The following is a 12,399-nucleotide window of genomic DNA, read 5'->3' as shown; positions in this document are numbered from 1 at the left end:
TCAACAGGCATGACCTCATACCACACGAACCTATACTTGTGGCGTGGAAACCAGCAACAACAACACCTCATCCATCGCGAATTCTATGGATTTACACGTTATCGAGATATTCAAATAAAATATTCGCAAGACCGTGGACAACCCGAAGCAACATTACTGCACAGAGTGTGCCAAAACTTGACGGCAAAAATTTAGGAATGGATTCCTCACATAGAGAGAAGAAAAAAGGGTTATGACAACATGGGTCCGGAAACGTATACTTACAGATTTATTCAAACTTTGTGACACAAATTAATTATAGTTATAATTTATATGTCCTCATGCAATCATCCAATCGTCTCATCAACAGAGGTTCGCCATTAATATCTGGGCAGGCATTGTTGGTGATTCCTTGTTGGGACCCTACGTTCTTCCGAATAGGCTTACTGGACAGAACTAGACGAATTTCTTGCGTACTACATTACCTGATTTCTTGGAAGACATGCCACTTGCATCCTGTCGACAAATGTTTTTCATGCAAGATAGTGCTCCCGCACATTTCAGTCTGCTGCCTGCAGGTACCTGAACACCCATTTTCCTGAGCGCTGGATAGGTTGAGGAGGACCGAATGCTTGGCCACCACCACACTCTCCTGACTTGAACTCTCTGGACTTTTACCTGTGGGGACACGTTAAGTCTCTCGTGTATGCGCCTCCTGTTCCTGATGAAGCAACTTTATGTGAGCGCATTGTGACAACTTCTCGTGCAGTACTCACTACACCAGGCATTTTTGATCGCGTACGCAACTCCATGCGACGACGAACGGAGACTTGTATTCAAGCTGAAGGTCGTCACTTTGAACATTTCCTCTTATACATGCTCAAAGTGTTTCAGCTGCCGTTACAGACGTACGGTGTAAATATACAAAAGTTTGAATAAATCTGTTAGTATACGTCTCCGGACCCATGTTGTCATAAACTTTTTCTTCTCTCTATGTGAGGAATCCATTCCTAAATTTTTGCCGTCGAGTTTTGGTACACCCTGAAGATTCTCAAATGTTGACACCCCTGTTGGTTATTTACAACATAACACAACAGTGTATGATTTCCGTCGCACCTATAATGAATCTAAAGTTCTCTACCGAACGATTCTCTTATTAAGTAATGAAATCTATTTCCAAACATTTATTTTAAATGACAAAATCTCAGTTACAATTCCTTTCTGACAAATGAACTGGCTCGCTCGCCGAAACAGGTGGTCACTCTACCTGGAAGGAAGACCCTTCTCGTTATCCCTATGAAAGTAAACACGTTATCTCTTCTAACTGTATCAAAATGAAATCTTACCTCGTCGGCAATTCGCGTGAAAGACAATACTTAAACCATACAGAATATGCGAAAAGATTTCATTTAAAACGTCACTTGAAATGTTCCTAGCCACCAGGTCCTACGGTTTAACGTGGGATCCTAACTACGGAATGACGCTATTCCCATATCATTAAATACACAAATGAATCCTCGGGTTCCCTACAATGAAAATCCCGGCAACAAACATCACTTCAACACTACCGGATTTCAAACACCTGAGCCACATTTCCTCCTAACTCGGCAAGAATTTAACCACTTGCTACCTCAGATTCTCTACACGACAATAATACGGAATATCTCTCTTACGCGATCCACTATGCTGTTACATAAAACAATCTGTGACAAACTAACCATCTCTCCTTACATATCTGAGTCTGACAACAAAATATTTCAAAACCGAAACTCACAACTTGATTACAAAATGTTACCGTCATTTTCTCCTCACCAATTCTACACATACTTTAGTAGACCATTGGAATAACACTTCCCTTCCACAAATCACACGCCAGTTTTACTTCGAACAATCTTCGACAAATTCTACAGCTCCGACCACATTACGGCGTGCGTTCCATCATCACTACACGATCGCTTTAAATGGTAAACTACGGATTATACTTACGGGAATTACATCTTTACACTGAACAGAATTTTGTAATAAATTATTAGCTTAACTTGGGCAAATAACGAATATAGGAATAAACGTACGGAAATGATACCCTGCTCTACTTATTACAACCATTAAATCCACTATTGTACAACATTTCACACGTTACTTTCGCGGCTCTGCCGATTATCCAAGAAACATAAAATGACCTTTCATCGCACACTTCTGACATTATGACGAAACAAAAAGGGTGACCAAAGTGCGTCACAGATACACAAATAAAATGGTGACATAATGAAATAAACAAATGCACTTTACAAAGGGTAGCTTACATACCTGGAAGTCGTACGTGGCCTTGCATCGTTACAGGCCCACCAGCCTCTCTCGATCTCTTATCTAGCCATCTCAACAGGTAGTAGCTTAACAAAGCATACTTTTCCTTTCATCAGGATTCCTATCCTGGGTGTAATGTTTTATATTGATTATTTTACATCATTTATCTGAAAATAATGACATAAAAATATAAATGCTCTTCACACGTTTCTTCCTTGCACGGACCGAACACGTTTGTCGAACCACCGATCCGTATACGCAATACTTTATAATACAACAACTATATTTACTACTTCAACTGCAGGATTTCGGCATTAGAATGACCGTCTGTTGCTTGTCCCTGAATATGAATGAAGATTCCACATTTGGAATACCGTCGATTTCCTTTTAAACTATCTCTACTTGGAGATGATGTTACAACCATTTTACGCCAAAACTATATTTTGCAATGTTTCTCAGAAATGCGTGGAGTCGCCTGGAATTCATTGGACACAACGGGCAATCGCAAAAGGCGCGGCGCGGTTTTATAACATTTTCTCCCTCTCCTATGCTGTTTGCATTTATCGCCAAAAGTTTACTGACACAGTTTTACCTCACAGAAAATGTAATTAGGGCTGATTCTGAAATAACACATAATTGTTTAGTTCAGTAGCGGTGTTGATGATAAGCATTAAGGGTTTCTCTTAACAAATTTGAGTCTTTAAATTAAGTCATAAGTTAGGTACTATATTTTGGTCAATGTAACAGTGTTTAAACAAACAGGCGCGTCTTTTCGGTAATTTTTCTTCTTGGGGCACTTAGCGGCCTAACGTCTTTACCACTAAGAACCAAATCGTTTCATTTAAGCACCCCTGACGTTTACCACGGCGATTTCGTGGCCAATTCTCCTTAAAACGGAATTTCAACTAAAATAGTTTCGCGCCAAATAATTTGTATCCCTGCACATTCTACACATGTGAGTAACGTAATTTCTGTTGCGTGAGAATCAGGACATCCCACCTGTTCTGCACGTGCCACCTCTGGTTAGAAATAAAATGCAACTAGGGCTCCTCATGACCTGGTGCGCTGGAATTAAATGGTGCCTCATGTAATAAATTTAGGACTCTGGCTCCTTATGACTCAATGGTATTGGGTTCAGTATGTATGTACGTTAGAGAAGTCTTACTTGTGAATAGACGAACTTTCCTTCTGAAGGCGTGGAACAAATTTCTCCACGAAACGTAAAGAAACTCACCTTTTTTTCTTGACATGGAAAACCCATAAGCGTTGTTATCATGTCTGTAAGTATGTATTTTACGTGAAAATTCCGGTCCAAGATCGACCGGAAATCGAACCTCGACCGTCCGGGTGGAAAGCCAGCAGCTAAGCCACTACGCTTATAACGCCCTCGATGATTTTTATTTACGTCGCATTGAAGGTGACAAGTATTATGATGACGCTGAGATAGCACTATCGGCAACCCTGAAGATAGTTTCCCAGAGTTTTTAATTATTAGTCAAAGCAAGTGTTGGGGCTCTACCTTAATTAGGCCACGGTCGCTTCCTTCTCGCCAGGCTGAGTGGCTCAGACAGTTGAGGGCTGGCCCTCTGACTCCCACTTCGTAGGTTCGATCTTGGCTCAGTCCGGTGGTATTTGAAGGTGCTCAAATACGTCAGCCTCGTGTCGGTATATTTACTGGCACATAAAAGAACTCCTGCGGGAATAAATCCCGGCACATCGGCGTCTCCGAAAGCAGTAAAAGTAGTTAGTGGGACGTAAAGCAATTAACATTATTATTATTATTATTGCTTCCTTCTCAGTCCTAGCCCTGTCCAATCCCTTCGTCGCCGCAGGACTTCTCTGAAGTGGTGTTATATAAACATCAATAACAAAAAAAGAAATCTTTATGTAGGCCGACGTGTCCTGACACAAGAATCGAGCTCTCCTGTAGTGTTGTGCGGAAGAATAACCTCAAAATGTGTATATTTCCCGTGCTATCGTCTTTCGTAATAAAATAGTTTTTTTGCTAGTTGTTTTACGTCGCACCGACACAGATAGGTCTTACGGCGACGATGGGACAGGAAAGGACTAGGAGTGGGATGGAAGCAGCCGTGGCCTTAATTAAGGCACAGCCCCAGCATTTGCCTGGTGTGAAAATTGGAAACCACGGAAAACCATCTTCAGGGCTGCCGACAGTAAGGTTCGAACCTACTATCTCCCGAATACTAATAAAATAGTTTAGTCACTCTCTTTACTATACAGTTGTTCAAGAAAACAATGAGCACAAGGTATTGCTTAAGTTCCTCGCAGTACACATTTCTCAGAAACAATTGAACCTATAGATACATTGCTTTTTGTGGGTACCCACAGTGTTTATATCTACACGGGAGGCGAATTATATTCTGATAATATTTAATTTTCTGATAAAGTATTAAATGTGGGGTACATAGAATAGCATGCGCTTTTTTCTTTCTTTGAGCGACTATGAGTGTCAATAAAATACGTTTTCACGAATTGTTGATCTCGATAGACACAATTGCATTCACTCAGAGATGAGACTACACAGGTGTACAACATGTAGTGATACGATCTCACGAAACAAACTCAGAAATAACCTATATAATAATGCTCCTCAGGACCTGCGCACCTGGTGAGTTAAACTGAGCATTGTCTCTGCACTGCAGGAGACCATAGCCCTTAGGGGATTTAAAAGACTGTTTGTTTGTTTGTTTGTTTGTTTGTTTGTTTGTTTGTTTGTTTGTTTGTTTGTTTGTTTGTTTGTTTGTTTGTTTGTTTGTTTGTTTGTTTGTTTGTTTGTTTGTTTGTTTGTTTGTTTGTTTGTTTGTTTGTTTGTTTGTTTGTTTGTTTGTTTGTTTGTTTGTTTGTTTGTTTGTTTGTTTGTTTGTTTGTTTGTTTGTTTGTTTGTTTGTTTGTTTGTTTGTTTGTTTGTTTGTTTGTTTGTTTGTTTGTTTGTTTGTTTGTTTGTTTGTTTGTTTGTTTGTTTGTTTGTTTGTTTGTTTGTTTGTTTGTTTGTTTGTTTGTTTGTTTGTTTGTTTGTTTGTTTGTTTGTTTGTTTGTTTGTTTGTTTGTTTGTTTGTTTGTTTGTTTGTTTGTTTGTTTGTTTGTTTGTTTGTTTGTTTGTTTGTTTGTTTGTTTGTTTGTTTGTTTGTTTGTTTGTTTGTTTGTTTGTTTGTTTGTTTGTTTGTTTGTTTGTTTGTTTGTTTGTTTGTTTGTTTGTTTGTTTGTTTGTTTGTTTGTTTGTTTGTTTGTTTGTTTGTTTGTTTGTTTGTTTGTTTGTTTGTTTGTTTGTTTGTTTGTTTGTTTGTTTGTTTGTTTGTTTGTTTGTTTGTTTGTTTGTTTGTTTGTTTGTTTGTTTGTTTGTTTGTTTGTTTGTTTGTTTGTTTGTTTGTTTGTTTGTTTGTTTGTTTGTTTGTTTGTTTGTTTGTTTGTTTGTTTGTTTGTTTGTTTGTTTGTTTGTTTGTTTGTTTGTTTGTTTGTTTGTTTGTTTGTTTGTTTGTTTGTTTGTTTGTTTGTTTGTTTGTTTGTTTGTTTGTTTGTTTGTTTGTTTGTTTGTTTGTTTGTTTGTTTGTTTGTTTGTTTGTTTGTTTGTTTGTTTGTTTGTTTGTTTGTTTGTTTGTTTGTTTGTTTGTTTGTTTGTTTGTTTGTTTGTTTGTTTGTTTGTTTGTTTGTTTGTTTGTTTGTTTGTTTGTTTGTTTGTTTGTTTGTTTGTTTGTTTGTTTGTTTGTTTGTTTGTTTGTTTGTTTGTTTGTTTGTTTGTTTGTTTGTTTGTTTGTTTGTTTGTTTGTTTGTTTGTTTGTTTGTTTGTTTGTTTGTTTGTTTGTTTGTTTGTTTGTTTGTTTGTTTGTTTGTTTGTTTGTTTGTTTGTTTGTTTGTTTGTTTGTTTGTTTGTTTGTTTGTTTGTTTGTTTGTTTGTTTGTTTGTTTGTTTGTTTGTTTGTTTGTTTGTTTGTTTGTTTGTTTGTTTGTTTGTTTGTTTGTTTGTTTGTTTGTTTGTTTGTTTGTTTGTTTGTTTGTTTGTTTGTTTGTTTGTTTGTTTGTTTGTTTGTTTGTTTGTTTGTTTGTTTGTTTGTTTGTTTGTTTGTTTGTTTGTTTGTTTGTTTGTTTGTTTGTTTGTTTGTTTGTTTGTTTGTTTGTTTGTTTGTTTGTTTGTTTGTTTGTTTGTTTGTTTGTTTGTTTGTTTGTTTGTTTGTTTGTTTGTTTGTTTGTTTGTTTGTTTGTTTGTTTGTTTGTTTGTTTGTTTGTTTGTTTGTTTGTTTGTTTGTTTGTTTGTTTGTTTGTTTGTTTGTTTGTTTGTTTGTTTGTTTGTTTGTTTGTTTGTTTGTTTGTTTGTTTGTTTGTTTGTTTGTTTGTTTGTTTGTTTGTTTGTTTGTTTGTTTGTTTGTTTGTTTGTTTGTTTGTTTGTTTGTTTGTTTGTTTGTTTGTTTGTTTGTTTGTTTGTTTGTTTGTTTGTTTGTTTGTTTGTTTGTTTGTTTGTTTGTTTGTTTGTTTGTTTGTTTGTTTGTTTGTTTGTTTGTTTGTTTGTTTGTTTGTTTGTTTGTTTGTTTGTTTGTTTGTTTGTTTGTTTGTTTGTTTGTTTGTTTGTTTGTTTGTTTGTTTGTTTGTTTGTTTGTTTGTTTGTTTGTTTGTTTGTTTGTTTGTTTGTTTGTTTGTTTGTTTGTTTGTTTGTTTGTTTGTTTGTTTGTTTGTTTGTTTGTTTGTTTGTTTGTTTGTTTGTTTGTTTGTTTGTTTGTTTGTTTGTTTGTTTGTTTGTTTGTTTGTTTGTTTGTTTGTTTGTTTGTTTGTTTGTTTGTTTGTTTGTTTGTTTGTTTGTTTGTTTGTTTGTTTGTTTGTTTGTTTGTTTGTTTGTTTGTTTGTTTGTTTGTTTGTTTGTTTGTTTGTTTGTTTGTTTGTTTGTTTAGAATTTTCCTGGAAGAGGGAAAACCACAGAAACACCATTCTCAGGACAGGCGACGGTGGGGTTCGAACCACTCGACTCGCAAATGTAGAGCTTGGCTCCACACCGTTCGGTCTTGAACGACTATACGGTATATTGTCCGATACCCACTTTGCCAGCAAAATTGCATAGTTGTGTTATGTTAGAGGGAAAATTCATAATAAATGTTATTTGATTTCGTTGTGTGTTAACTAGCCAATAAATTTCCATGGTGTTGTAATCGTTCCTTTTCATCAACCTTGTACAGTACATTGGGACTTAAAATAATTCTCAGCCTATCACTTCCTTGTGGAGCAATGTAATTTCCTGGACACCAATCCTAATCCTAATTTTATCTTACAACACTGAATTAAGAACAGTAAGAGGAAGGTTTTAAAATATTAATCTCGCCTCTTACCTTGCAATTCCGCGGCGTATATGTGAACGATTCTTCTAATTTACTTGTAAATTATCTGGTCTAATTTCGTGACTACGTCTCGAAGGTGAGAGATGCTGGACCTTACCTATCCTTTTTCACAATTGATTGGAAACTAAATAGATACCTCTGCAATCAAGACTAAAACTCCTCAAAACTTCAAGTTGATACAGGTCCAGAATATTCTGAAAATTACTCAACGCCGTATACGATGCATCATAAGAAACAAATGCTGAGGAACAATGAAACTTCATTATAAAGAGGGAAGTAATCTATACATTTTGATCTCTTTCATTGCGAATTATAGATCACAATATAGCACTTCCAGATTATGAATAATTTCAGAATAAAATTTAGGACTTAGGATTTTGAAACTGGAATCACTCATCCATATCTTGAAATAAAATGAATAACTTTATTTATTTGATTCTTCTGAAGCTCAGATCACACTTTTTCTTGATTAAAACAGATAATATGCACTAAAATACAAAGAAATTATAGTAATATCAAGGTCTTACTACACTATCCAACTGTACAAGACACAATCACAAATGAAATGTAAGAACAAACGGAAGTTTAAATCATTCTGCATTATGTTAGCTTAAATGCTTACCAACTAAAGTATTTTGGTTTATAAAAGTTATCAGGTACACTCTACAGTTCCACCACGATATTAAGTCACAATTCTATGGACAGCAACAGCTCCCCTGGAACAGACCAACATAAACACATTAGTAAGTCATTGTACCTGCGTTCTTTGCCAAACACATTTCATGGATATCAGCCAAGAGTTACAGTCGAAAATACATTGTCCGCTGATTTGCGACACCATCTTCGTGTATCATGGGCCACGTAATTCACTTAACTCCACTATCCATCAACTTTACTTCTAGAATGACATTGTTTAAATCTTTACAATGTCTTTCTAGATCAGTCACCTTCGTTTCAAAGTCCAGAAATCTAACTTTACGCTTCCCACATAAACCTGTATATGGTTTTAACTGAATATTTAAATATATTATACATTGGGTCATCTAGAAGGTTTCAAAAGGAAAAAATTATTAATAATTTCTATCATCTTCACAAATTAGACTTTAATAAAGTAAACTCAAATTCCGAACTTTAAAACTATGCAAAATGATACAGGCTTCCCGTTCATGAACAGAGAATACCTCGCGTTAGCCTAATCATCCACATCAGATTTTTATCTATATCGCAAGTATGTTTCAGTATGCACCTAGTCAGCTTATTGTGTTTCTATTCCAGGTTTATAATGATTGAACTATTATTATGCTACCACATACCTAATTCTAAATCATCAATGAACTACAATACCGGGTGAGTTGGCCGTGTGGTCAGGAGCGCGCAGCTGTTAGCTTGTATCCGGGAGATAGTGGGTTCGAACCCCACTGTCGGTAGCCCAGAAGATGGTTTTCCGTGGTTTCCCATTTTCACACCAAGCTGAGGTTGTACTTTAATTAAGGCCACGGCCGCTTCCTTCCCACTCCTAGCCCTCTCCTATCCTATCGTCGCCGCAAGACCTATCTGTGTCAGTGGAACGTAAAGAATTGTAAAAGAAAAGAACTACAATAACATTTCTTCAGATGCAGAATTTAAGTTTCCAAACTCATGCCCTGTCTGTCTACATTATATCATTCCCGTCCGCTTCCGTAACGTAATGGTTAGCGTTGTTAGCCGCTATCCTCAGAGGCAAGAGGTCGATTACCGGACTGTCAAAAATTTACGAATGTCAGGAGGGCTGATATCTGGTTAAAAATGTACATGCTTCTCTGAAAAGAACTGCACCACCTTGAGGATACGAGGAAACGAGTGTGCTTTACATACACTGAAGAAAATGGAAACTGCAGCACCCAGAAGGAGTGGTGCTACATTTCTGCAATTGAACATGCAGGACGAGTGTTTGGTTGTGATCCGATAATTACAATTTCATATCCCTCTGACCGCAAGTTTGGACAACAATCAATACAGAATGTGCCCACCACGAGCTGCAATACATTGATAAATTCGTCGAGGCATGGAGTCAATAAGGCCCTGGATCGCTTCCTGAGGAATTCTGGCCCATGCTTGCTGCACTGCACGGGTCAGTTGTTCCAGAGTTGTGGGTGGCTGAGGACGGTTGGCCAGTTGCCGACCCATCATGCCCCACACATGCTCAATAGGACTGAGGTCCGGGGATCTGGCGGGGCATTCTAAGGTTGTGATGTCGTGGAGAGCCTCTCTGGAGATGCGTGCAGTGTGAGCCCGGGCATTGTCCTGCTGAAACATACCATTAGCAATGTTCGCCATCATAGGGACAACCACTAGATTGAGTACCCTATCAACGTACTGTCCAGCAGTCATATTGCCCTCAACAAGCACTAATTGTGATTTCACATTAAAGCCAATAGCTCCCCAGACCATAATGCTTGGTGTTGGCGCTGTGTGCCTCTCCACAATAAGATCTCGGCGACCCCCCTCCCCGGTACGTCAGCTGAATGGTCGGTGCAGTGCTCTTCTGTTCAGATTTCCGGCCGGGCTGGAGGTTTTAACCTTAAATGGTTATTTCGCTTGGCTCGGGAACAGGGTGTTTGTGCTGTCTCCAACATCCCTGCAACTTACACACCACATATAACACTATCCTTTACCACAACAACACGCAGTTACTTACATGGCAGATGCCACCCACCCTCATTGGAGGGTCTGCCTTACAAGGGCTGCATCCTGCTAGAAATAGCCACACGAAATTATTATTATTATGGCATCCGATAGTGTTCAACTACTGCCATGATTGTAGACGAAATACTTAAAAAAAAAATGGAAGTGAAAATAGCACATTTTGAACAGACACTCTTCAATTGTCTATTGCGTCGTTTTTAACATTCCCAGACTTGTCTTGATGCAGGATTTTATCCTAGACTATAAGTTCCTACTCGGAAGTTGAGCTACTTCAGTTTGAATCACCCGGTATATATGCATATAGATGTACAGTTACACACCTGTGTTGATTTATCCACGGATGCCCACGTTGGCGGAGGCTCGGGCCACACCCTGGCTGTTGGTCGCCACGCAAGTGTAGACTCCAGTGTCTGATGGACGAAGATCTACAATCTGCACCCACGAAGTGGCCATGAAGGGCTCTGGTCCTCCACGGACCTGTACGGCCAAGTACAAGTCATCACCTGTAACAAATATACAACTCATTGTTATCCAGAAAATACAACTTGGTACTGTTTTATATTTTGTTGTATCTTTCCCTAAGGTGCATTAATTGACTGTGTAACAACCAGTGAATTTTCCATCCGAGATATTCAATTTTCAAGGGTTTAAAACTGACAAAATAGGGTTTAACTTTCCTCTTTCATTAAAATGAACCCAGAAAATATATTATATCACATTTCAAAACTCAGAAAGACAGCCTCTGAGCTATGAGCTTTTACTACTGCTTCACAACAGATGTAGAGCCAAGAATTCAATCGGCATACTCTCGCAACACTCGTTAAACATTCTTGACTATGTGTTATCTAACAAGAAACACATAGATGAATGGTATTCGTTTGTAAGATCTGATATGACTTTTTCAAGACACTAGCACTCTATCCTATATGAGGTCCGTAAGTAGTTCTTACATAGACCACAGTTATTAGGGTCACAAATTTCGTTCATATTTTGGGTGGTTGATCTACGTAAAAAGTAAACAGATACATGTCCAACGCCTTGTGCCATGGGCTCTTACCGAGCTCGAGAGCTACAGTCCCTTAAATGCGGGAGATAGTGGATTCGAATCACACTGTCGGAAGCCCTGAAGATGTTTTTCCGTGGTTTCCCATTTTCACACCAGCAGAATACCTTAATTAACGCCAAGGCCGCTTCCTTCCCACTCCTAGCTCTTTCCTATCCCATCGTCGCCATAAGACCTATCTGTGTCGGTGCGACGTAAAGCAACTTGTAAGAAGAAAATACTGGCTTTTATTTAACGAAAGCATGGCCCTTTCAATTTTACAACCTTCATACTTATTGGTAAGTGACGGATTAGTTTCCACAGCACCACCGGCGTTGTGGTCGGTGTTCATGGCGTTCAAGGCGCACTAACGTCTTGTATTTATTCTTTCTTTTCTAGTCTTTTTTTTTTTTTCATGATTTATCTGTAGAAAAGTAGGAGATAATGGTGAACTAACCTACAACCTAGGACGATAGCAAACGTATTTGTAATGGCACAACTAGTATTTAATCTGCGCATTTCCTAAAAATACGCCCACATGGACAAAGATAAGAACACATAAAATTAAACAGGGAAAGGAAAGAAATAGGCAATGGGACGCGTAGAATCCCAGAGGCCCACGTGGAAGTCTGGGTTGCTGACCACAAGATCAGTGGAGCTAGAAATACTAACTTGTACTCCTATTAATAATAATAATAATAATAATAATAATAATAATAATAATAATAATAATAATAATAATAATTGTACCATCAGTAAAGGCTCTCTCCAGTTGTAGGCAAAACTTTAAACTCCTGAGGGTGGTGAACTCTTATGGAAATATGCTGAACTGTATGAAGAATACTTGATTTTCAAGTTCATTAGCAGATGTCAATTTTGATTTTGGAGTGCCACCTAGGGTCTTGTACTGTGTACGAATTAGTATTGTAATTGTTTATGGATTGGCAGAAGAAAGCTTACGGTATATCGTCTGTTTCTAAGTTGCCACTACTGGTATTTCAAATTAAGCCAGCCAATCATCGCCCAGCTCCTACCTATAAATAGGGGTAAT

General features: G+C 37.8%; 1 protein-coding gene across 1 annotated transcript in view; it reads right to left on the bottom strand.

Moving 5' to 3' along the window:
* Positions 1–8,025: 8,025 nt before the first annotated feature.
* Positions 8,026–12,399, bottom strand: part of LOC136869155 (insulin-like growth factor-binding protein-related protein 1) — a 145,455-nt gene continuing 141,081 nt past the window's right edge. Inside the window, exons 4-5 of the mRNA XM_067144828.2 lie at positions 10,627–10,809; positions 8,026–8,337 (exon numbers count right to left, since the gene is read on the bottom strand). Of these exons, the coding sequence (XP_067000929.2) occupies positions 10,637–10,809 (173 nt within the window). The 3' untranslated portion in view covers positions 8,026–8,337; positions 10,627–10,636. The remainder of the gene's footprint in view (positions 8,338–10,626; positions 10,810–12,399) is intronic.

The sequence above is a fragment of the Anabrus simplex genome, chromosome 1 (assembly GCF_040414725.1).
Source record: "Anabrus simplex isolate iqAnaSimp1 chromosome 1, ASM4041472v1, whole genome shotgun sequence".
Taxonomy (NCBI): domain Eukaryota; kingdom Metazoa; phylum Arthropoda; class Insecta; order Orthoptera; family Tettigoniidae; genus Anabrus; species Anabrus simplex.
The sequence above is the reverse complement of the archived record's forward strand: the minus strand, read 5'-3'. Positions and strand labels throughout refer to the sequence as shown.